The following is a 24883-nucleotide window of genomic DNA, read 5'->3' as shown; positions in this document are numbered from 1 at the left end:
AGAGAACATCATGTTTTAAACAGAGCATCATGTTTTAAACAGAGAGAACATCATGTTTTGAACAGAGAGCATCATGTTTTAAACAGAGAACATCATGTTTTAAACAGAGAACATCATGTTTTGAACAGAGAGCATCATGTTTTATAAACAGAGAACATCATGTTTTGAACAGAGAGCATCATGTTTTAAACAGAGAAAACATCATGTTTTGAACAGAGAGCATCATGTTTTAAACAGAGAGCATCATGTTTTAAACAGAGAGAACATCATGTTTGAACAGAGAGCATCATGTTTTAAACAGAGAACATCATGTTTTGAACAGAGAGCATCATGTTTTAAACAGAGAGAACATCATGTTTTGAACAGAGAACATCATGTTTTGAACAGAGAGCATCATGTTTTAAACAGAGAGAACATCATGTTTTGAACAGAGAGCATCATGTTTTAAACAGAGAGAACATCATGTTTTGAACAGAGAGAACATCATGTTTTGAACAGAGAGCATCATGTTTTAAACAGAGAACATCATGTTTTGAACAGAGAGCATCATGTTTTAAACAGAGAGAACATCATGTTTTGAACAGAGAGCATCATGTTTTAAACAGAGAACATCATGTTTTAAACAGAGAGAACATCATGTTTTGAACAGAGAGAACATCATGTTTTGAACAGAGAGCATCATGTTTTAAACAGAGAACATCATGTTTTAAACAGAGAGAACATCATGTTTTGAACAGAGAGCATCATGTTTTAAACAGAGAACATCATGTTTTGAACAGAGAGCATCATGTTTTAAACAGAGAACATCATGTTTTGAACAGAGAGCATCATGTTTTAAACAGAGAGAACATCATGTTTTGAACAGAGAGCATCATGTTTTAAACAGAGCATCATGTTTTAAACAGAGCATCATGTTTTAAACAGAGAACATCATGTTTTGAACAGAGAGCATCATGTTTTGAACAGAGAGCATCATGTTTTAAACAGAGAGAACATCATGTTTTGAACAGAGAGCATCATGTTTTAAACAGAGAACATCATGTTTTAAACAGAGAGCATCATGTTTTAAACAGAGATCATGCTTATTGCTGTGTTTAGTCCAACGTTGTGCTTATTGCTGTGTTTACAGTCTAACGTTGTGCTTATTGCTGTGTTTACAGTCTATGCTTATGCTTATTGTGCCATGGCCCCCCGCCCAAACAAAAGAGAGAAGAAATGCAGATCTTTCATCTCTGTGATTAATGACCACAGCGCTCAGGCAGCACTTCCCCAGCGACACTGCGACAGTGTGTGTGTGTGTGTGTGTGTGTGTGTGTGTGTGTGTGTACCAGTGATGATGACGGTGACCAGCAGGACGAGGAAGACTCCACAGTAGAGGCCCACTCTGAAGGTGGTCCAGGCTGGAGCCGGCTGCGCAGCAAAGGTCATGACAGCAGACTTAATTAGACAACGTTACTGAACTGAGTCTTAGATTAAACCTGCTTGTATAAACAAACGCTGATGGAATAGTGTTTCCCTGAGAAGCAACTGAACTGACTCGTAGATTAACCCTTCGATTAACTTTGAACTGCTGCAGTCAGGCAAGCGATACCGGAGTCTCATGGCCAGTACAGAGACTCAGAAGGAGCTTCTATCCCCAGGCCATCAGGATGCTCAACGACAATAACACTATGTAACAAACCATCAACTACACTCACAGCACACACATCCACACGCACACACTCACTTTAAATAAACAACTCACTGTAGCACCCACTTTACTCACTTTAGACACTTTATATGTATTGGTAAAGAGATTTTCACTACAATTCATTGCACCTTACCTAAGTTGTACCTCATCCCATTTCTGCATTGTACTGTAACTCACTGTTTACATTTACATTTAGTCATTTAGCTGACGCTTTTATCCAAAGCGACTTACAAGTTCTGTACGACAAGACAGCAAGAAGGGTACAACTCTATCAGCTGAGTAACAATGTTTATCAAAGTGTTGCGTGTTACAGTGTAGGTTAGTTTATTAGGACAAGTGCATGACAGTAAGGTTAGTCAGGGTTAGATTTTTTTTATTTTTATTATTACTTTTATATATATTTTTTTTTTTATTATTATCATTTCAGATAATGGTTGAAGAAGTGAGTCTTTAGTCGATGGCGAAAGATTGGATGGGATTCGGCTGTCCTAACTGGGGTGGGTAGTTCATTCCACCATTGTGGGGCAAGGACTGAGAATAGGCGGCTTCTCTTTGATGACCCTCCGGGAGCTTGGATAGGAGTAGGTCTGAGGCGGCCAGAAGATGCAGAGCGTAGGGGTCTTGAGGGTGTGTAGTTAGAGACCATTGACCGGAGGTAGGCGGGAGCGGTTCCCTTTGCCGCACGGTATGCTAGGTCGAGGGCCTTGAAGCGGATACGTGCAGCAATGGGGAGCCAGTGCAGGTCCCTAAGAAGTGGGGTGACATGGGCCGACTTCGGTAGGTTTGAGATCAGGCGGGCCGCTGCGTTTTGAATGAGTTGAAGAGGCTTGGTGGCAGTGGCCGGGAGGCCAGCTAGCAGTGCGTTGCAGTAGTCAAGGCGGGAGATGACTGTTGATTGGACGAGGAGTTGGGTGGCTTCTTTTGTCAGGAAGGGGCGGATCCTTCTGACGTTGCTCAGGAGGAATCTGCAGGTTCTGGTTGTCGCTGCGATATGAGCAGAGAAGTTCAACTGGCCGTCGAGGACAACACCATGGTTCTTGGCGGTCGGGGACGCGGTCACAGCTGCATTCTCGACTGTGATGGAGAGGTCGGTCAGGGGGGAGGATTTGGCCGGCAGGTGGAGCAATTCTGTTTTGCTTAGGTTCAGTTTGAGGTGGTTGGTCGTCATCCAGGCGGTTACTGTTACTCTTTTTTACTCTGTATTGTATATTGTACATATGTATATTGACTGAACACCTTTTGCTTAAGTACTTTTGACTTTCTATTTTATACTTTTTATCAATTTTTATCTAGCACACTCCCAAGAGCTCAAAAAAGCATTTCATAGAAAAGTATTCTGTATTTTTTTATGACAACTAATAAAGAAACTTGAACTTGAACCAATTTAGACCTAAAACGCCTGCTAATAATGTATTATATAGCCTGTATATAGACACAAATTATATATTGTGTTATTGAGGTGTATTGTATTGTTTTATTGTATTGTGTTGAATGTCCCGTGATTAAGACGGGGAAGACGCAACCCTCTTTGCGCCGCCCCTGTGCCTCAAATAGATCTTTAATCTTTCAAAATGTTCAGTTGCTATCGCTATCAGCTCTATCTTTAATCTTTCAAAATGTTCAGTTGCTATTGCATGCACTCATCTGTGTTTCACTACACACTTGAGTGCATGCTTACCAACTGTTAGTCTGCAACACTACTATCACCGACATCTAAGAAGGGAGATCCCCCCTTGAATGGCCCTTCTAAGGTTTCTCTCCTCCACACTGCCTGTGGAGCATTTTTCCCTATTGTTAGGTTTTAGTGAGTTTTTCCTTACCTTCGCGTGGGGTATGTCTGGGAGTGCTTGCATTCTTTCATTTATTTGCATTTATTTAAAATTTGTTGGACCTTATGGTGTTCTTGTTCTGTTCTTGACTTATTGTTATGTTTCTTCTTGACTTGTTTAACACTTTCAGTGCCGGGCCGTGTTTTCCTATTTACCCCGTTGAGTGCCACCATCCACGGCCAATGTTAACGTTAATATCGCCTAATCTATGTTTTAAATTATGGCTATGTGTCTAATCTGCCCGTCGCTTATCAAAGACTCATTTTCCAGTCAACATTGGGAAGGCAGATTGTATTTTTATCGCTTCATTTCCGTTTGATAGCATTTTGAAAATCACCCGTTTTCCGGGGAAAAACAACCCATGCCTATGATAATCGCCCTTTACTGGAATATTCCAGAACGTTTCATTTGTCTGCCTATTTATGAATCGTTTTCAAATAAACGCTAGATGATCGATAGTATATGTGTGCGCACGCACGCTCGTGCCGTGCGCTGATAATCGCTGCTGTTATTTCCTCATGGCTTTTACAGTCAAAACAGCCATATCACATATCACATAAACGCTTATATCTCTGTGAAAACGAGTCTGATTATCCTAACACTGATAACATAGATTCCTTACCTGAGGTCAGATGGTATCCAAATGGTTTATTCCAATTTCTGATCGCCATTCGAAAAAATCGATAAATGTATTGATCAAACGTGTATACAGTAGAACACATGATCCGCACGGCTCAGAGGCTCCAGAATGAACTCTGGTAGACCCCGGCTGCATCAGTGAGAAGTAAAATGTGGAGTCAGAAATCCGTTCTCCCATTCACTTTCATTGAGTCCATTCCAAAAGGGTGATTTACCATCTGGGAAACGATAGGGGGCGCTTTTTTCACATCTGAGCGCCGGCGGTCCCTGGATCTCGAACGGTAGGCTCGCGTGATGCAATATGATTTCAGATCGCTAATAAAATAAAATAAAAAAAAAACAGAGAAAAGCCGTGACGTGGCATTCAACGGTCGGGTCGTAAACCCGAGAAAAGCCGCGAGTGGCACTCAAAGTGTTAAAGAAGACGTGTACGGCCCATGGGGACATTAACGTGTGTTGTCGGGCCTTACAAATAAATTTGATTTGATTTGTATTAATTGTATTGTATTGTATTGATTTGTGTGGACCCCAGTAATAGTAGCCTATGCCTGTGGCAATGGCTAATGGGGATCCGAATAAACTAAACTACGGTAAACTAAACAAATGTGTTTCCCGGTTTCAATTGGTTAAACCGGCTTGTATAAACGCTATGGGTGTAAAGGTACACGTATCCGTATCGAACCGTTTCAGTGTGTACCGTACCGTACCGTACCAAACGGCTGTGTAGTGTACCGAACGAATACAACATGTTAACCACAAACGACCACCCACCGGGGGCTGTTTTTTTCACAATCTAATATAATAATTATTATTTAAAAAATAATGTACAAGTCGATTATTAATTTCAATATAGAATATTTGTTGACAGCCCTACAAGTACAATTAGTTACTGCACACTACATCACCCCTGAGTGGAACATGGAAAGCCAAACTTTCCCCTACTGTACCGGCGAAAACCGTACCAAACCTTGACTTCAAAACCGAGGTACGTACCGTGGTTTTTGTGTACCGTTACACCCCTAATAAACGCTGATGAACAGTGTTTCTAACACGTTTGAAGTACATCTACAGGTTGAGCTACACTGTCCTAATGATGCTAATGTTATGGAGGAGTCAACTGGTCAACTCTGTCTTGTTACGTCACAACTTGTGTCTTCAGTAAATTGATCACTATTCAATGTGTCTGACATGTGTGTGTGTGTGTGTGTGTGTGTGTGTGTGTGTGTGTGTGTGTGTGTGTGTGTGTGTGTCCAACCTGTGCAGCTCCTAGAGGTGGTACTCTCAGTCTCTTCATAGCCTTCTGTCTGTCTCCTCCCTCCAACTCTGTTGTTACTAGAGCCTGGTAGAGAGACATCAACACAGCCAGGGAGACGGAGAGAGAGAGGAATAGAAAGAGGAAGAGAGAGGGAAAGAGATAGAGAGGAAGAGAGAGAGAGAGACGGAGAGGGAAAGGGTGAGGAAGAGACACAGACAGACAGACCGTGAGAAAGAGAGAGATAGAGATAGAGAGGAATAGAGAGGAAGAGAGAGAGGGAAAGAGATAGAGAGGAAGAGAGACAGACGGAGAGAGGGAAAGGGTGAGAAAGAGACAGACAGACAGACAGACCGTGAGAAAGAGAGAGAAGGAGAGAGAGGATGACAGACAAAACAAAACATTTCAGTTAATAAATAATCAGTTTATTCCACGAGGAACAGAAAATGTGTATCCATGTGTGTACCTCAGTCTCAGAGATGATCTGTGTGTGTGTGTGTGTGTGTGTGTGTGTACCTCAGTCTCAGAGATGATCTGTGTATCCATGTGTGTACCTCAGTCTCAGAGATGATCTGTGTGTGTGTGTGTGTGTGTACCTCAGTCTCAGAGATGATCTGTGTGTGTGTGTGTGTGTGTACCTCAGTCTCAGAGATGATCTGTGTGTGTGTATACCTCAGTCTCAGAGATGATCTGTGTGTGTGTGTACCTCAGTCTCAGAGATGATCTGTTTGTGTGTGTGTGTGTGTACCTCAGTCTCAGAGATGATCTGTGTGTGTGTACCTCAGTCTCAGAGATGATCTGTTTGTGTGTGTGTGTGTGTGTACCTCAGTCTCAGAGATGATCTGTGTGTGTGTGTGTGTGTGTGTACCTCAGTCTCAGCGATGATCTGTGTGTGTGTGTGTGTGTACCTCAGTCTCAGAGATGATCTGTTTGTGTGTGTGTGTGTGTGTGTACCTCAGTCTCAGAGATGATCTGTGTGTGTGTGTGTGTGTGTACAGGGACCGAAACTAAAGCCCGCCGCCCGCCAGGGGCGCTCAGTTTTTACCTTTGGCGCTTGACACTTAGAGGGCTGCCCGCCGTGTGGCGTGTAATCAATCAAGTTCATAACGATACTGTAACTGAGGGGTACAATTCCCTGACTGTATTGATAAGTATGGTATCATTAAACCACTACCGCTTGATGTACTTTAACTTCTGGCCATCCAGTACACGATATCTAAGTATGATGAACACTTTCCCACATATGAAACCAGGTCCACACAAATATAACAGTCGAAGGTTTAATATAGCAAAAGGTATATACAACATTCACTTAATTACATTTATGATTTGAATGCACTTGTAAGGCAAATGAGTATTCGTAGGCAAATCAACACTGAATGTCCAATCTCTGGTTACGCAGGAAGCAAGTATACAACCTGGTTCTTTAGGGAAACTATAGCGATGGTACTTAAGGATTATAGCGGGATACTAAAGGGGTCCTGCTGGTTGTAAGTCAGTAAGGGGGGGGGGGGTTTGGAGAGCCGTCAGCTGCATCCCATCTGGCCAACGATTCCTGGGGAGAATTCAGGTACAGAAAACAGTGCCCGCAGGATCTTGATCCACAGATGAATACACTTGGGCCCTCTTGTAGACGGTAGCTGTAGGTCCACAACGAAGGAGAAGCGAGGCGGCCTTGGCCTGGGTTGAGCGCCGTCTCACCTGGGCTCCTCTCGGGGGTAATTCCAACACTCACTGGCGTTGGCTGTTATCCGCTCCACAAATCAAAGCACCCAAAGCAAATAGATATTCCATGCCGTATAGGCTCAGCAGTCGTCCGGGTAGGTAATCCAATGTGCAGGTCCACTCGTCCTCGCCCAGAACTCCTCGGATGAAAGCACCACGCGTGGTCTGCCCAGCCTGGTTAAGACTCTAGATAACGCGAGGAACGATGGGGGTGCTGCTCACTTTAGAACTTTAACCGAACGATGCACCATACATAATAGACTATTATTACTTAATAGAAATACGTCCCACTCGACGGTACAGTGCCAAACTATGACAATTCAGCTATGAATTTACACGAGGTCTCAATGCCTATTTTGGGGCCAAAATAGGCCATACTGCACCACACGTGGGTCGTGGGTGAGGCTTCACGTCTGTTACTAGGTTGGCGGGTAAAGGACTAATGGACTAAAAGAAAGTTCTACTTTACTTGCGCCCTATTTATATGCACGGTGAACAAATAGTACCATTCGTATTTCGGTAGCCGTATTCCTACGCGGAACCGGGGCTAGTTGGGACATGTTCGTCGGCACTATTGAACTTGACTCAAGGGGCCTGTCTGCTGGCGCCAGGTCCAATGAGAGAATGAACTATTATGGGCTGTAGTAGACTAAAGGGATATTCAGTGTATATGTACAAAGAATATACAAGGGATATCAAACGATATACAAATACTATTAAATATATATCCATAAATAAATATATATATTCGGTTTAATCTGATCCTTCACAACAGCCGCCCCCTAATTAGTCCCACCAATTAGCTAAGCAGAGACAGATTAACCGCACTGTCTACCACTCAAGGTCCGCTGTAAGGGTCAGTCAACTCACAAAGTCATGGGGTCATGGTCGTCATCGATAGTGTCTGGGAGTCTTGGCAGTTCTATTAGCCTCGCCACGGGTCGTGTGTAAGTTCGCCCTTGGACGAGCACTTCAGCTGCTCGGACCTTGCCATCGGCACCGGTGATCACTTTGCTTACGCGGCCAGCCGGCCACATAGCTCTGGGTAGTGACTGGTCGATAATCATGACGACTGTTCCTTCTGTCAAATTGTCTCTCTCTTTTACCCACTTCTGGTGGGTCTGTAGAGACGGTAGATAGTGGAGTAGGAAGCTATTCCAAAACTTGTCAGCCAGTACTTGACTGTACCTCCACATTCTTCGGCCGTTCGCTTCTTCAGGCCTGTACATTGTCTGGGGTAGCGCGGGGTCCAGCCGCCCCATCAAGAGTGTGTTGGGGGTGACTGGGTCGACATCTGCTACATCACTTGAGACGTAACCGAGGGGCTTGGAGTTCAATACTCCCTCGATCTCCGTGAGGACTGTCATTAGGACTTCTTCCGCCACAGGCTGGGCCCCAAGCACGGCGTACAGGGCTGTCTTTATAGAACGTACTTCTCGTTCCCAGGTTCCACCGAAGTGGGGTGCGTTCGGGGGATTAAACTGGAAGTCAATCTGGGATGGAGCGAGGTGGGTCTTAAGTTCTGGGCCCATAGCTTGGAAGCTCTCTCTCAGCTCTCTTTCTCCGACTTTGAAGTTTGTCCCGTGATCAGACAACAATGTAGACGGTTTTCCTTTCCGCGATGTGAATCTTCGGAAGGCCATAAGGAATGAGTCTGTGCTCATGGTTGGAAGGAGTTCGATATGTATCGCTCTGGTGGTCATGCATTTGAATACAATACCCCACCGCTTCTCGGTTCCTCTTCCTTTCTTTATATACAACGGGTCAAAACAGTCCATGTCTGTGGCGTGAAAGGGCTTGTCGCCGAGTCGGAGGCGACAGGGAGGTAGGTCAGCCATCCGGGGTATGCTGGGCTGCGCGCGCCACTTTCGGCAGTCTAGACAGGTTCGCTGGAAGCGTCGCACTGCTTCTCTCCCTTGAAGTATCCAATAGCGACGTCTGATCTCCGCGAAGACTCTCTCTGCTCCTGCGTGGTGCACATCCTCGTCGTATTTCTTTATGATCAGCTCTGTGACCTTGTGTCGGCTGTTCAAGACTATCGGGTACTTAACGTCATCCGGTAGGTCGGGGGCTCTCCGCAGACGACCACCCACTCTGATGAGATTATGGGCGTCACTCTCGGGTGCCAGGTGGAGCAGTCTGCTGTCTGATGGGACGGGCTTTCCTCCCTCTAGACAGTCTAGCTCATCGGGGAGCGAGTCTCTCTGGGCTCGTTGTAGTAGAAGAAGTTCTGCTTCTTCGTAGTCAGCTGCTGAAATGTCAGTGGTGGGCTGAATCTCTGGGTGGCGCCACAGGAATGTCTTTAGCTGCGCACTCTGTAGGGTGAGACAATCATCTATGTTGGGGTCTGTGGAGGCGACTATGCTCAATCCACAGAACATAGGTTTCTTGTTTTCAGCCTCCTCTTTACTCGCTTCCCGTGGGGTGGGCGTAGGCCACTCTTCTTCCGGGAGCTTGAGGAACTCTGGTCCGTCACTGTAGATGTTGTGACGGGTGAGGTCATCTAGGGACATTCCCCGGGTGATGACGTCAGCTGGGTTGTGTTTGGTGTCCACATACCGCCAGCTCGCTGCTTCTGTTAACTCTTGAATCTCTGTGACTCTGACTCCCACGAAGACCTTGTATCTGCATGAATCAGACTTGATCCATGTGAGTACTGTCGTAGAGTCTGACCACAAGATTGTTCTTTGCACCGGGATGGTGAGTTCACGTTGGATTAACGTGGCTAGATGCGCTCCTGCTAGGGCTGCGCAGAGCTCTAGACGCGGGATAGATTGTTGCTTTCGTGGGGCTATTCTTGAGCGAGCCAGGATGAAAGCGGTGTGTATCTCTCCTCCCTTCTCTTGGGCACGCAAGTAGGCCACAGATCCATAGGCTACTTCGGAGGCGTCGCTGAAGACGTGTAGATCCATCTTGCATGTCTCTGGCCTCACTGTGGGTGGGAAGTAGCTGCGGCGTATGTTGACGCCTGGGAGTGAGCGGAGTTCCGTCTCCCACTCTCTCCATGTGGAGGCAAGGTGTGCGGGTATTGGGTCGTCCCAGCCCTGGTCCTTGTCCCATAGTGCTCGTACAATCATCTTTGCCCTGGTGGTGTAAGGTAGAATACATCCCAACGGGTCATATTGTCTGGCGAGTGTTCTGTACACACTCCGTCTGGTGGTCGGTATCGCCGTCGACCTTCCCTGCTCCGTGGTCAGGGGTTTGTGTCTATAGTGGAGCGAGTCTGTTTTGAAGCGCCAGACTAGTCCTAGTGTCATTTCTTGGGCTTCTCCTGGGATGGTCGCCATCCAGGTCTCGCTACTGGCTGCCTTGTCCGCGGGGGAGAGGCTGCGCAATACTTGCGGGTCGCTGCTGGCCCACTGCCTGAGATCAAAGCCGCCTTTGATCAGGGAGGCGCGTAGCTTGAGTAGGAGAGCCTCGGCTTCTTCTTGGGTCGAAACGCTTTGTAAACAGTTGTCCACGTAGAAACTGTTCTTCACACTGTGTCGGACCTCTTCATCTGCTGCTGGGTCCTCTGCGACGTGTTTCTGCAGTGCAAATGTAGCACAGCACGGGCTGCATGTGGTTCCGAAGGGGAGGACTTCCCATTGGTAGATGGCTGGGTGCTCATCTCCGATCCTCTCTCTCCATAGGAACCGCAGTAGGGGCTTATCCTCCTCCACTAGTCTCACCTGCAGGAACATCCCTTTGATATCCCCGCTGATAGCCACCTTGTCCTGGCGGAAGCGTAGTAGCACGCCTAGTAGAGAGGGGCCGAGTGTGGGGCCGGGCAAGAGCTCTTTATTCAGATTCTGGGATCCGATCTGGTAGCTGCAGTTAAACACAATGCGATCCTTGCCGTTGTGGTGGACCTTGTGGTGCGGCACGTACCATGATTCGGTCGTCTGATCGGCCTCTTTAATGTCAATCTTCATTACGTGTCTCGCTGTGATTAGCTTCTCAATCTCAGCGCGGTACACACTCTCTTGAGCGGGGTCTTTGGCTAGGCGCCGCTCTGTGTTCAATAGATACCGCTCCGTAGCTTCTTTCGTGGCGTGAAAGGTGGGCATTCCCTCTCGCCTCAGGAGTGGAGTTGCGTATCTCATCACTCCGCCGACTGTGACTCTCTTTGTCCCTTGCTCGAGGAGGTTTATGGCGTAAATGTCTTCTTTAGAACGAATGTCTTTCTTTTCGTTCTTAAAGGGCATTGTCTCTAGTGTCCATAGCCTCTCGACATGCTGCAGGAGAGTGGTGTCTTCTTCTGTCACTCTGGAGTGGAGGCAGCTAGTGGCTGCTGTTCGGTTGAGAGATTTAGCGAGGGGGCCTTGTAGTGTCCATCCTAGGCGGGTCTCGACTGCTGCAGGACAGCCTCTGGGTCCTGTATGGACCCGGTCTATCGGGACTATGAGGTCTGCATGGTCGGAGCCTATCAGCAGGGTCGGGGTGGCGCCGTCTATGAGCGGGATAGGTAGTTGACGCAGGTGCACATATTTATCCATCAGCTTGGCGATGGGGTAGGTGTACTGTGATAGTCCTATTTCTTGGCTGGTGAAAGCATTTGTAATCCTATACCGTCTCTCTGGCTGCCCGCTTGCTGCGATAGTGAAGGAGACATTCTCGCCTTTTATCGTCTTTAAATCTCTTCTTATTGTCCGAATCGTCATCTGGTTCTCGCTCCCCCGCAGTCCCAGCTGGGCCGCAGCGGATGCGAGGAGAAGGGTCTTCTCTGACCCGTCATCAAGGACGGCGTAAGTGTCCATGACTTTATCTTGGTGGCTCAATGTTACACGGACTACCTTTAAGAGCACCTGGGCGCCGCTGCTGCTGGCGGGGTCAATGTACATGACACTTGCCTTTGTGCTGCTCGATGGTGCAGGTGCAGGCTTTCTTCTGTTACTGTCGTGTAGGACATCTAGGTGGGCTCCGTCACACCGACTGCACCTCTTCTTTAGGCGGCACTCGGCTGCCATGTGACTGCGCGCACATCGGTAACAGCGCCTGTTGGACTTTATCCATTGACTCACTTCTTCTGCATTCATCTTCTTGAACAGGTCACATTGTGACAGCCAGTGTTCCTTCTCGCAGTACGGGCACACCATCTTCCACTTCTCTTTTCTGGAGGGGGTACTGTGGTTCTTACTGCTCGGTACTGATTCTGATTGGTGCATGACAGTCACTGATCTTCTTCCATCGTTTACTCTCCTAGGTCCCTCTCTGGAGCTTGGTGTGCTCCGCACGAATGTATCCAAGCGTAGGCTGCTGACTTCTCTCGTCAGGAAGTCGGCTAAATCGAGGAGGGATGGTTCGGGACCGTTAGGATCACGGTGGTCTCTTTGCCGCCTAAAGCGCTCTTGTCTGGCGGGCGGCAGCTTCTCTAAAATCCTCTCAACGTTAGAGTTGGCGTATAGCTCGTGCATACCCTTTTCTCGTTGCGCTCCCAGCATCCCTACCAGGGACTGCACTTTTATAGACAGGTCGTCTAGTGAGCGATTGTCTGTTGCTGGGGGTAGGCGGTCAATATGCCTTATCTCTTGGATTACGTAATCCCATATACGTCCATATCTCTGGTCCAGCGCTGCTAGAGCCGCGGTGTATGGGGTCGTAGAGGTGGCATAGGCTAGCGCTATATTGTGCGCTCGGGGTACTTTCAGGTGCTTCAGTAATATTGCATACTTGTGGCGTTCGTCAACGACATCCACCATCATTGTCTCTAAGCACATCCGGAGCTCCGTGTACTGTGCTCGATTCTCATGGGTGAAGTCTGGAAACGTCGGTGTGCCAATGTATGACGCCATGGATGGCTGGCACATCGGTGAGCGTTGGGAGAGAGGCCTCCTAGGTGAGTCTCCTCTTGCGCCTCTCTGTGGGCTGGTACCGGCAGGGTACCATGGCCCTCTGGTCCAGGTGCTGTTCCTCGGGGCTGGTCGTGCGTCATGCTCACCCGTGAATAGAGTCGGGGGTCTGTAGCGCAGCGCCGCGGGGGTATAGCCTGGGCTGTACTGGACCTCCTGGTCCGGTGGAGTACTATGCTGTCGTCGGGCTTGGTTCTCCTCCTCTCCCTCTTCTTCTTCTGTCAGGTCCTCTAGATCCTGTAGTCGTTTATTTAGCCTCTCCGCAGTGTATGCTGCTCCTTCCTTGTAGCTGGGTCTCGCTTGGACCGGTCGGGGAAGGGGGTCTGCGGGGGGTATAGGCTCTCTCTGGTGGTCAAGTTCAGGGTCGCTTGGTCGGTTAGGGGATGCTGCCCTTGACTGTTGTCTCGACGAGGCCCTTGAACCCCTGGCGGAGGGAGAGGGTGTTGCCCTGGTGATCAGCTGCTCCATTAGCTGCGCTTGTAGTCTGTCGCGCTCGGCTTGTAGTCTGTCGCGCTCGGCTTCGCGCTGGATGAGAGCGATGTCGCGCTCTGCTTCTCTTTGGGCACCGTCAGCGGCGCGCTGGGTGTCGGACCGGTCTCTTGCCATATTCTCTTCCGTCTGAAGGCGTCTCATCTCCAGGCGTATGTACTCTTCTTCGCTCTGCTGCTGTGTTTGGAGTCGATCGCGTTCACCCTGGAGTCGATCGCGTTCGGTAGAGGCTGTCAGGCTGACGAGGAACGCCTGTGACAGCATCCTCTCCGCCTCGCTGGGGGAAGACGCTTGTAGAGGTGAGCCGCTCCTGGCTGTCCTCGTTGGGGAGTCCTGGAGCTCTATCTCCTCGGCGCTCTCCTCATCTTGTTCCGTGCAGGGTTCCACCTCTGGAGGGTTGTCTTCCTCCCGGAGCTGGTCGGGGACTACTTCTTCGGTATTGGCGGGGGGTAAAGGCATGTCTGTTCCCTCCTGGTCCCCACCGTGAGCTTGGTCAGTTACATTAGAACCCACTAGGGCCTCTGTGGTCGGGGTAACCTGGTCGTTAAGGTCAGACATAATTTTACTTTCTACTTTTACCGCGTTTACCGTCTGTAGAAGGCTAGGTAGTTGACTGACAGCGTAATCCTCTAAGTACTGAGGTGTCTGTCGTCTGCGCCGCGGGCGTTCTACGTTAGGAGGACCGTTTCGTGGAGTGTTCATCATAGGCCATTTCAATATTAATAACACTATATTAATATTACACTAGTTACCCTCCGGCTCGAAGGACCAATTGTAACTGAGGGGTACAATTCCCTGACTGTATTGATAAGTATGGTATCATTAAACCACTACCGCTTGATGTACTTTAACTTCTGGCCATCCAGTACACGATATCTAAGTATGATGAACACTTTCCCACATATGAAACCAGGTCCACACAAATATAACAGTCGAAGGTTTAATATAGCAAAAGGTATATACAACATTCACTTAATTACATTTATGATTTGAATGCACTTGTAAGGCAAATGAGTATTCGTAGGCAAATCAACACTGAATGTCCAATCTCTGGTTACGCAGGAAGCAAGTATACAACCTGGTTCTTTAGGGAAACTATAGCGATGGTACTTAAGGATTATAGCGGGATACTAAAGGGGTCCTGCTGGTTGTAAGTCAGTAAGGGGGGGGGGGGTTTGGAGAGCCGTCAGCTGCATCCCATGGCCAACGATTCCTGGGGAGAATTCAGGTACAGAAAACAGTGCCCGCAGGATCTTGATCCACAGATGAATACACTTGGGCCCTCTTGTAGACGGTAGCTGTAGGTCCACAACGAAGGAGAAGCGAGGCGGCCTCGGTCTGGGTTGAGCGCCGTCTCACCTGGGCTCCTCTCGGGGGTAATTCCAACACTCACTGGCGTTGGCTATTATCCGCTCCACAAATCAAAGCACCCAAAGCAAATAGATATTCCATGCCGTATAGGCTCAGCAGTCGTCCGGGTAGGTAATCCAATGTGCAGGTCCACTCGTCCTCGCCCAGAACTCCTCGGATGAAAGCACCACGCGTGGTCTGCCCAGCCTGGTTAAGACTCTAGATAACGCGAGGAACGATGGGGGTGCTGCTCACTTTAGAACTTTAACCGAACGATGCACCATACATAATAGACTATTATTACTTAATAGAAATACGTCCCACTCGACAGTACAGTGCCAAACTATGACAATTCAGCTATGAATTTACACGAGGTCTCAATGCCTATTCTGGGGCCAAAATAGGCCATACTGCACCACACGTGGGTCGTGGGTGAGGCTTCACGTCTGTTACTAGGTTGGAGGGTAAAGGACTAATGGACTAAAAGAAAGTTCTACTTTACTTGCGCCCTATTTATATGCACGGTGAACAAATAGTACCATTCGTATTTCGGTAGCCGTATTCCTACGCGGAACCGGGGCTAGTTGGGACATGTTCGTCGGCACTATTGAACTTGACTCAAGGGGCCTGTCTGCTGGCGCCAGGTTCTTGTCCAATGAGAGAATGAACTATTATGGGCTGTAGTAGACTAAAGGGATATTCAGTGTATATGTACAAAGAATATACAAGGGATATCAAACGATATACAAATACTATTAAATATATATCCATAAATAAATATATATATTCGGTTTAATCTGATCCTTCACAACAGATACTCTTATTTTGAAAATCTGTGCGGGTCTCATTTCCGCCCCAAGCGCATCTCCAGTCATAATATCGATGGCTCCGGCAGTTAGCAACATTAGGTTCGTATGATACTCTTATTTTGAAGAAAACCATGGCAACGAGTCATATCCGCCCAACCCTGCAGCGGGATACTATTGGCTAAGGGCTTCTGCTCGCAGTGCTCGTGTCAACAAACACAGAGGCAGTCTGCTCTAGTCTAGAAGAGCGGACCTCCATGAGCTACCGTTACTGTTTAAACAATGACCCAGTCAACTATTCACTTTTAGTTTAATACATGACAAGGCATTGTCTAACGGTATCTAGCTGGCTAGCTACTGATAGCTGCTGATATCAACAAATGCTCCAGCAATAGTCGACTCGAGTGCATAATACCTCCGTTCCCTCGTTAGCTAGCTCACGTTAGCTAGCTCACGTTAGATCTATATGTCCCAGTAAACTAAATTGTCTTAACGTTATCTACCGGGCTAGCAGTAGCTACAGATAGCTCCTGATATCAATGTCTTATAACATTGATTGAATGCGTATTCTAGCTGAGGGCATGTTGAATGTGATTTGACAAAAGAACCGTAACGTTACGTTATACCAATAGGGTCCAGCTGCATCGCCGGAGAATCCTTGCATGCTGAATGTAGGGTCTAGCTGAATATAGGGTCTAGCTGCAGGGCCGGAGAATCCTTGCTGGAGCTGGAGGCTACTCAAGTATACACACAGACAGTGGAGCTGTTTGCAGATAGCGAGCATTTTGACTTATTGCGTGGTGGCGATGTCTCGCAGATAATACAACTACAAGTATGATTATATAATATATATTTTATTTAAAAATCTTTTTTTTATATAAAATATATATATATATTTTTTTTAATCAAAAAAAATTTGGCAGGTAAGAAATACGCTTGGCGGGTAGATTCTTCCCATCTACCCGCCACTGGCCGGTGAGTCAAAAAGTTAATTTCGCTCCCTGTGTGTGTACCTCAGTCTCAGAGATGATCTGTGTGTGTGTGTGTGTGTGTGTGTGTGTGTGTGTGTGTGTGTGTGTGTGTGTACCTCAGTCTCAGAGATGATCTGTGTGATCTTCTTGCAGGTGTAGAAAGGAGCCACCTCCACGTGAGCCACCCTCCAGTCTGCCCCACGACACGTGTCCAAGATCTTATCATGCTTCTTCAGAATCTTCCTGAAACCAGTGAAGTTCAAATTCTACAGAGTGAGAGAGAAAGAGAGAGAGAGAGAAAGAGACATTAGTATTAGCAGATTCCCTGCTGTAGAAACAACCAGGCTGCATCTCAGTAATATGACTATGATCTGACTAGTATCAACCTAGTACTCGGAGAACACTAGCTGTAGTAATATCAGTAGTAGTAGTAATAGTGATAGTATCAGTAGCAGTAGTAGTAGTAGTAGTAGTAGTAGTAGTAGTAATAGCAGTAGTAGTAGTATTAATAGCAGTAGTAGTAATAGTGATAGTAGTAGTAGTAGCAGTAGTAGTAGTAATAGCAGTAGTAGTAGTAGTAGTAGTAGTAGTAGTAGTAGTATTAATAGCAGTAGTAGTAATAGTGATAGTAGTAGCAGTAGTAGTAGTAGTAGTAATAGCAGTAGTAGTAGTAATAGCAGTAGTAGTAGTAGTAGTAGTAGTAATAGCAGTAGTAGTAGTAATAGCAGTAGTAGTAGTAGTAGTAATAGCAGTAGTAGTTGTAGTAATAGTAGTAGTAGTAGTAATAGCAGTAGTAGTAGTAATAGCAGTAGTAGTAATAATAGCAGTAGTAGTAGTAATAGCAGTAGTATTGTAATTAGTGGTGGGACTCGATTAAAAATGTTAATCGAATTAATTCGAGACTTTATAGTTAATTAATCTAAATTAATCACATTTTAATCACATATTTGATGCGAAAAGCAATATTTTTTTAATTCAAATGAATTTTGGTATACGAGTGAATCAATGAATATACATTATACATACGTTTAAGCAGCAAAATCCTGTATTAGCTACTACACAGACCAACAGATCAATACAATTTTTAACAAAGTGCAGCAATTTTAGGAATAATATATATAGCACAAAGGACCTTTTGTAAACTCAAGCAATTTCGAGGTAAAAGTAAAACGCAGTACTTTCAAGTACATTCCAGAACAGTTGACCAATAAAAAAAAAAAAAAAATCTTGATTGATCTCAATTTCTTCTTTTTTATGAACAAACCAGACTAAGAAAAAAAGTCATCAGTTGACAGGCTGGAGTGGTCTTATTTATGGGCAGTACTTAGAAGGATGGGGTTAGGTGAAGGGTTCATCCATATGATCAAAGTGCTATATACAGGTCCATCGGCCATGATTTTAACAGGTAAACTCTGCTTGCCACTCTTCCCTGTATCGCGCTCGTCAAGACAGGGTTGTCCTCTTAGTCCCGGACTATTTGCTCTATCCCTCGAACCTTTAGCTCAGTACACAAGACAATCCCAGACCATATCACCGATCTCAATTAAGGGCACACAGCATCACATCAGCTTATATGCAGATGATGTACTCTTGTTCATGCAGAACCCCACCACCTCCCTACCTCATCTTCTCAAAGTAATAGATGATTTTGGCAGTCTATCGGGATTTAAGATCAACTGGCCAAAATCGGCCTTCCTTCCACTCAATGTGACTGCGAAGGCTACCATCCTCCCAGCAAAAATACTCATGGTAGAACACTTTAAATGTCTTGGAATTGAAATATTCCCCACTATAGGCCAGACAGTGAAGTATAATTACTCCGGCTTGCGAGACAGGATCACAGATGACTTCAGCAGGTGGTCAAAATAAAAAAACTCATTACAGGCCCGAGCGTCAATAGTTAAGATGAATGTTTTGCCCAGAATTAACTTCATCAGCTCCATGTTGCCGTTACCCCCCCTGCTGGTTACTGGCAAAAACTGCACTCTGCTGCATATAAATTCATTTGGAACAACAAACGCCCACGATTAAAAAGATCCACTGCACAGATAAATAAAACCGACGGGGGTTTAGCCTTTCCAGACTTCAAATATTACTTTAAAGCGTTCTCTTTAAGACCACTGATCACCTGGTTTGATTCTCAAGCAGCAGTATCCTGGAGACCATTGGAGGAGAAGATAGTGGCCCCACATAGACTGCAGGATATAGTGTACACCAACATATCAATTAAGCAATGCAACTTAAGATTTGGCCCTCTTATTACACATGTGATCCGGATTTGGCGTGACACACAGAAAACATGTACTAACCACCATAAATGGCACATGCATTCTCCCCTATTTAATAACAATTTACTCCTTATTGGACAACAACCTATCAGATACCCTGGTTGGGAAAAGAAAGGCATACACACATTGGGGAATATCTTTGATGACTCTGGTCTCCGCAGTTTTCAAGATATATCCTACAAATTTGACCTCCCCAGTTCCTCCTTTTTCTTCCATTTACAAATAAGAGCAGCTCTGAAGGCTCACGGCGTCCCATGGGATGCTCCACTTGAGCACCACAGGTTTCACAAATTATTTTATGACAAGGAGACGTCGAGAGGCTTCGTCTCTGACTTTTATCGCCACTTACTTACGTCCTCATATAAGGTCCTTCCCCTAAACTCGGTTTGGAGGAAGGATATCCCAGAGCTGGAGGTAGATTTAGATTGGGATGCAGTCTGGGAAAATGTTCGGCTATCATCACGCAACCCAGATCACCAACAGATTAATCTTAACTTTGTTCATAGGACTTATCTGACCCCTAGACGATTGTACCTAATGGGTCTCAGACCTGAATCTCGATGCTCCTTGTGTTCAAACGATGCTATTGGTACATATATGCATTATGTATTGGGAATGCCCTCCTGTTGAGACTTTTTGGGAAAATGTTACCACTCAATTATCAGAGATTTTATCTCTGAGCATACCGACACTGCCTTCTGTTCTGTTGTTGAATGATGTTTCTCAGTTATCAACCTCTGTACATGTAAAGAGACTCATTTTGGCGGGTCTTACAGCTGCCAAAAAGTTGATAGCGTCACGCTGGATTCAACCGGATAAATTGTGCCCGAAGGTATGGATTCTCACCTATCTCGATGTGATTTATCTAGAGATATCTACTGCGCGAATTTTAGGTGTTAATGAAGCCAGCATCACAGTCTGGGTAGCTGTGGTGGATAAGATAAAGGAACGCATATACATTTGGAGTTTTCTGGTGTTGAATGAAGTAGTGGATGTATAGCCCACGTTGGGGTCCTGGGGGGGGAGAGCGAGCGAGTGTCCATTGTATTGTATTTATTATTTTGTATGTCTTTTAGTCTACTTTCATTCTGATTTAATTACTGGACTGTCATTGTTATTATTTCTGTTATTGTCCGGTGAGTTATTGTTGATTATTACTGTTGTGAAGGGCCAGATTAAAGTTGAGAATCTGCATTTATTGTTTTATATACTTTGTATATTATTTATATATACACGGTATATCCCTTTAAGCCTGCGTGTAAATCATAGTAACATTCACTTTCCCTATGAATAATGCCCCCTGACGAAGGCTCCAGGCAGTCTCGCACTCAGACAGGTGCAATGGGCGAGTTTCAGGCATGTCAGAACATGCCCAGAGGCAGTGTATTGATACCAGACAAGAACTGAGGTTTGGTACTAGATTGTCACTTAAGTATATATGCTGGCGCAGGTGTGCCCAGCAGTGTGTTCATTCAGTTCGTCTAAAGCAGCAGTGTGACAAGTTCGGTAACATTGAAGTGAGCAACCGTGCGTTTAGAACATGTGCGAATAGAATAGTAAAAGTGTCAGAGTTTAGTGAAGTAACGTCAAGTTCGACCTAATTTAATGTGAAGTATAGTGCACAGGAGAATCGGCGTCGGCGATTGCAGAACCATTCCTGGTTGGATTATATTGATTTGGAATGTGACCACCGGAGAAGAGCATCGTTGATTTCCACTATCGTTTGGGATTCAACCTCGTGAGGATTACAACTCGGGCCTGCCTCGTGGACGGGGCTGGCTGGCTGTCATCAATGCTGTCGGGCATTTGGATTACAACTATTGCTTTTGCTGCTGATCAAGGGAGTTTACAAGGACCGACTCCTGTACCTGGAGTCTCTTTATTCCTCATTGAATCAGACAGAGTACCCGAACATTCCTCTACCCTCCAGGCCTTACACCCCGGAGGGAACCCATTGTCTCCAGTCGGTACCAGTGTTGCCCTATATAATTGCTACTATACAACAGGTGGCGTCAACTTAGACCCATCGTAGGATTCCTGCTATTCTTAGTGACTTATGCTCTTGACTGACTTTACGTATATTCTTCGCCATACAAGCGCGACCCTAATTCTCATTCTGTAACCTAACGTTGCCTAATAATAATAAATTACCCTCCAATAGTATTTCTGTGTCAATGCCGTGTTCTTGTGGGTGTTCACCATCTATATTTGATGTACTGTCTGGCCAGTAATTAAAGTACATAACTAGCAGTGGTTTAATCTATCACAATCTTTAATACAGTCAGGGTTTTGTAACCCCTCAGTTAAAATTGGTCCATCGAGCCGGAGGGTATCAGTGTAATATTTAATATAATATTAATATTGACCATGGCCAGCGGTGAACACTCCCCAAGCGGCTCCCCCAAGCTAGAACGCCCGCAGCGCAAACGTCAGCCACCTCCATATCTGGAGGAATTCGCTTTCGTTCTACCCCCTATGTAACTGAGGGGTACAATTCCCTGACTGTATTGATAAGTATGGTATCATTAAACCACTACCGCTTTATGTACTTTAATTACTGGCCATACAGTACATGATATATAAATATGATGAACACTTCCCACAATGAATCGGTTCCACACAAAGGTGTAATCAAGTATTTATTGCAGCAAAAGGTACATAATATACTTCTCTATTTTACCTTGGATGCGCTTATAAGGCAAAGGAATGTGCGTAGGCAAATCAATAATGAATGTCCATTCTCTGGTTACGCAGGAGGTAATTATACAACCTGAATCTTAGGGAATTATATCTATGGTACACTAGTAATATATAGCGGGAGATACTGGAAGGGTCCCCCCGGTTGTAAGCCAGCAGGGGTAGAGGATCTGTCGGTAGTAGAGAGTCTGGTCAACGATGACTAAGGAGACTCCAAGTACAGGAGACGGTGCAATAGTCTCTTGATCCACAGACGAATACAGCTGTTCTCCGTAGACTGTAGCTCCACAGTGAAGAAAGCTAGCCGGCCTCAGGCTCTCTGAGGCGCAGACTCGACTTGGCTCCTCACAGGGTAAATCCCACACGTGTAGGCGTCGGCGATTCTCCGCTCCATAAATCACAGGACCAAAACAAATATAATCCAGCCGCAAAGGGCTATGTAGTCGTCGGGTAGATTAATCCAGTGTACATGTCCACACGGTTCTCGTCTAGGTCTCCTCGGGTGAAAGCGCCATGAAAGCAGCCCAGCCTGGATAAGCACTCTAGCTGATACAAGGAAGCGTTGGTGATGCTGGTCACTGTAGAACTTTAGCCGCACGATATACTATACACAAATAGACTATTACTGACTTAATAGAAATATGTCGCACTCGACGGTATAGCGCCAAACTCTGACAATTCAGTTATTAATTCGCACGCGGTCTCAATGCTCTATTTGGGGCCAAACAGGCCATACTTCACCGCACGGAGTATCGTGGGTGAGGCTTCAACTTATTGGGTAACTCTACTTCTGTATTCACCTGCGCCATATTTATATGCACGGCGAACAATCTAGTGCCAACCTCATTTCTGTCTCGTATCCCTGGGCAAGGCCGGGCATGTACAGACATGTCTTGACGGTGGCCTTGAACCTGACTCTGGAGGCACGGCCCCGGCGCCTGTGGACCGCTGTCCAATAGGAGAATGAAATATTATGGTCTGTACTAGGCTAAAGGGACATTCCGTGTATATGTACAAGGAATATACAAGGGATATCAAACGATATACAAATACTATGCAATATATATCAATCAATAAATATATATATTCGGTTTAATCTGATCCTTTGTAACAGCCGCCTCCTAATTAGTCCCACCTAATTAGCTAAGCAGAGACAGATTAACCACACTGTCCACTACTCAATGTCTGTTGTGAGGGGTCGTCCCGTGATCAGACAATAATATAGACGGTTTGCCTTTCCGCAATGTGAATCTTCGGAAGGCCATAAGGAATGAGTCTGTGCTCATGGTTGGAAGGAGTTCTATATGCATCGCTCGGGTGGTCATGCATTTGAATACAATACCCCACCGCTTCTCGGTTCCTCTTCCTTTCTTTATATACAGCGGGCCGAAACAGTCCATACCGGTGGAGTGAAAAGGCTTGTCGCCGAGTCGGAGGCGACAGGGAGGTAGGTCAGCCATCCGGGGTATACTGGGCTGCGCTCGCCACTTACGACAGTCTAGACAGGTTCGCTGGAAGCGCCGCACTGCTTCTCTCCCTTGCAGTATCCAATAACGACGTCTGATCTCCGCGAAGACTCTCTCTGCCCCGGCGTGATGCACATCCTCGTCGTATTTCTTTATGATCAGCTCTGTGACCTTGTGTCGGCTGTTTAAGACTATCGGGTACTTGACGTCATCCGGTAAGTCTGGAGCTCTCCGCAGACGACCACCCACTCTGATGAGACCATGGGCGTCGGTCTCGGGGGCTAGGTGGAGCAGTCTGCTGTCTGATGGGACGGGCTTTGCTCCCTGTAGACAGTCTAGCTCATCGGGGAACGAGTCTCTCTGGGCTCGTTGTAGTAGAAGAAGTTCTGCTTCTTCGTAGTCAGCTGCTGTAATGTCAGTAGTGAGCTGAACCTCTGGGTGGTGCCACAGGAATGTCTTTAGCTGCGCACTCTCTAGGGTGAGGCAATCGTCTATGTCGGGGTCTGTGGAGACGAGTGTGTTCAATCCACAGAACATAGATTTCTTGTTTTCTGCCTCCTCTTTACTCGCTTCCCGTGGGGTGGGTGTAGGCCACTCTTCTTCCGGGAGCTTGAGGAACTCTGGCCCGTCACTGTATAGGTTGTGACGGGTGAGGTCATCCAGGGACATTCCCCGGGTGATGACGTCAGCTGGGTTGTGTTTTGTGTCCACATACCTCCAGCTTGCTACTTCTGTTAAATCTTGAATCTCTGTGACTCTGACTCCCACGAAGACCTTGTATCTGCACGAATCAGACCGGATCCATGTGAGTACTGTCGTGGAGTCTGACCACAAGATTGTTCTTTGCACCGGAATGGTGAGTTCACGTTGGATTAACGTGGCGAGTTGCGCTCCTGCTAGGGCTGCGCAGAGCTCTAGACGCGGGATAGATTGTTGCTTTCGTGGGGCTATTCTTGAGCGAGCCAGGATGAAAGCAGTATGTATTTCTCCTCCCTCCTCTCGGGCACGCAAGTAGGCCACCGACCCGTAGGCTACTTCGGAGGCGTCGCTGAAGACGTGCAGGTCCATCTGGCACGTCTCCGGCCTCACTGTGGGTGGGAAGTAGCTGCGGCGTATGTTGACACCTGGGAGTGAGCTGAGTTCCGTCTCCCACTCTCTCCATGTGGATGCAAGGTGTTCGGGTATGGGGTCGTCCCAGCCCTGGTCCTTGTCCCATAACGCTCTTACAATCATCTTTGCCCTGGTGGTGTAAGGTAGAATACATCCCAACGGGTCATATTGTCTGGCGAGTGTTCTGTATACACTCCGTCTGGTGGTCGGTAGTGCAGTCGACCTTCCCTGCTCCTTGGTCAGGGGTGTGTGTTTATAGTGGAGCGAGTCTGTTTTGAAGCGCCAGACTAGTCCTAATGTCATTTCTTGGGCTTCTCCTGGGATGGTCGCCATCCAGGTCTCGCTGCTTGCTGCCTTGTCCTCGGGGGAGAGGCTGCGCAATACTTGCGGGTCGCTGCTGGCCCACTGCCTGAGATCAAAGCCGCCTTTGATCAGGGAGGCGCGGAGCTTGAGTAGAAGGGCCTCGGCTTCTTCTGGCGTCGATACGCTTTGCAGACAGTTGTCCACGTAGAAACTATTTCCTACACTTTGTCGGACCTCTTCATCAGCTGCTGGGTCCTCTGCGACGTGTTTTTGCAGTGCAAACGTAGCACAGCATGGGCTGCATGTGGTTCCGAAAGGGAGGACTTCCCATTGATAGATGGCTGGTTGCTCATCCCCGATCCTCTCTCTCCATAGGAACCGCAGCAGGGGCTTGTCCTCCTCCACTAGTCTCACCTGCAGGAACATCCCTTTGATGT

General features: G+C 46.7%; 1 protein-coding gene across 1 annotated transcript in view; it reads right to left on the bottom strand.

Annotated features, from left to right (window-relative positions):
• The window catches only part of LOC311238936 (xenotropic and polytropic retrovirus receptor 1 homolog), a 145267-nt gene that overhangs the window by 22647 nt on the left and 97737 nt on the right, over positions 1-24883 (bottom strand). The window contains exons 5-7 of the mRNA XM_084327136.1: positions 16699-16848; positions 5414-5497; positions 1329-1410 (exon numbers count right to left, since the gene is read on the bottom strand). Of these exons, the coding sequence (XP_084183262.1) occupies positions 1329-1410; positions 5414-5497; positions 16699-16848 (316 nt within the window). The remainder of the gene's footprint in view (positions 1-1328; positions 1411-5413; positions 5498-16698; positions 16849-24883) is intronic.

The sequence above is a fragment of the Notolepis coatsorum genome (assembly GCF_963971535.1).
Source record: "Notolepis coatsorum genome assembly, chromosome: 13".
Taxonomy (NCBI): Eukaryota; Metazoa; Chordata; class Actinopteri; order Aulopiformes; family Paralepididae; genus Notolepis; species Notolepis coatsorum.
The sequence above is the reverse complement of the archived record's forward strand: the minus strand, read 5'-3'. Positions and strand labels throughout refer to the sequence as shown.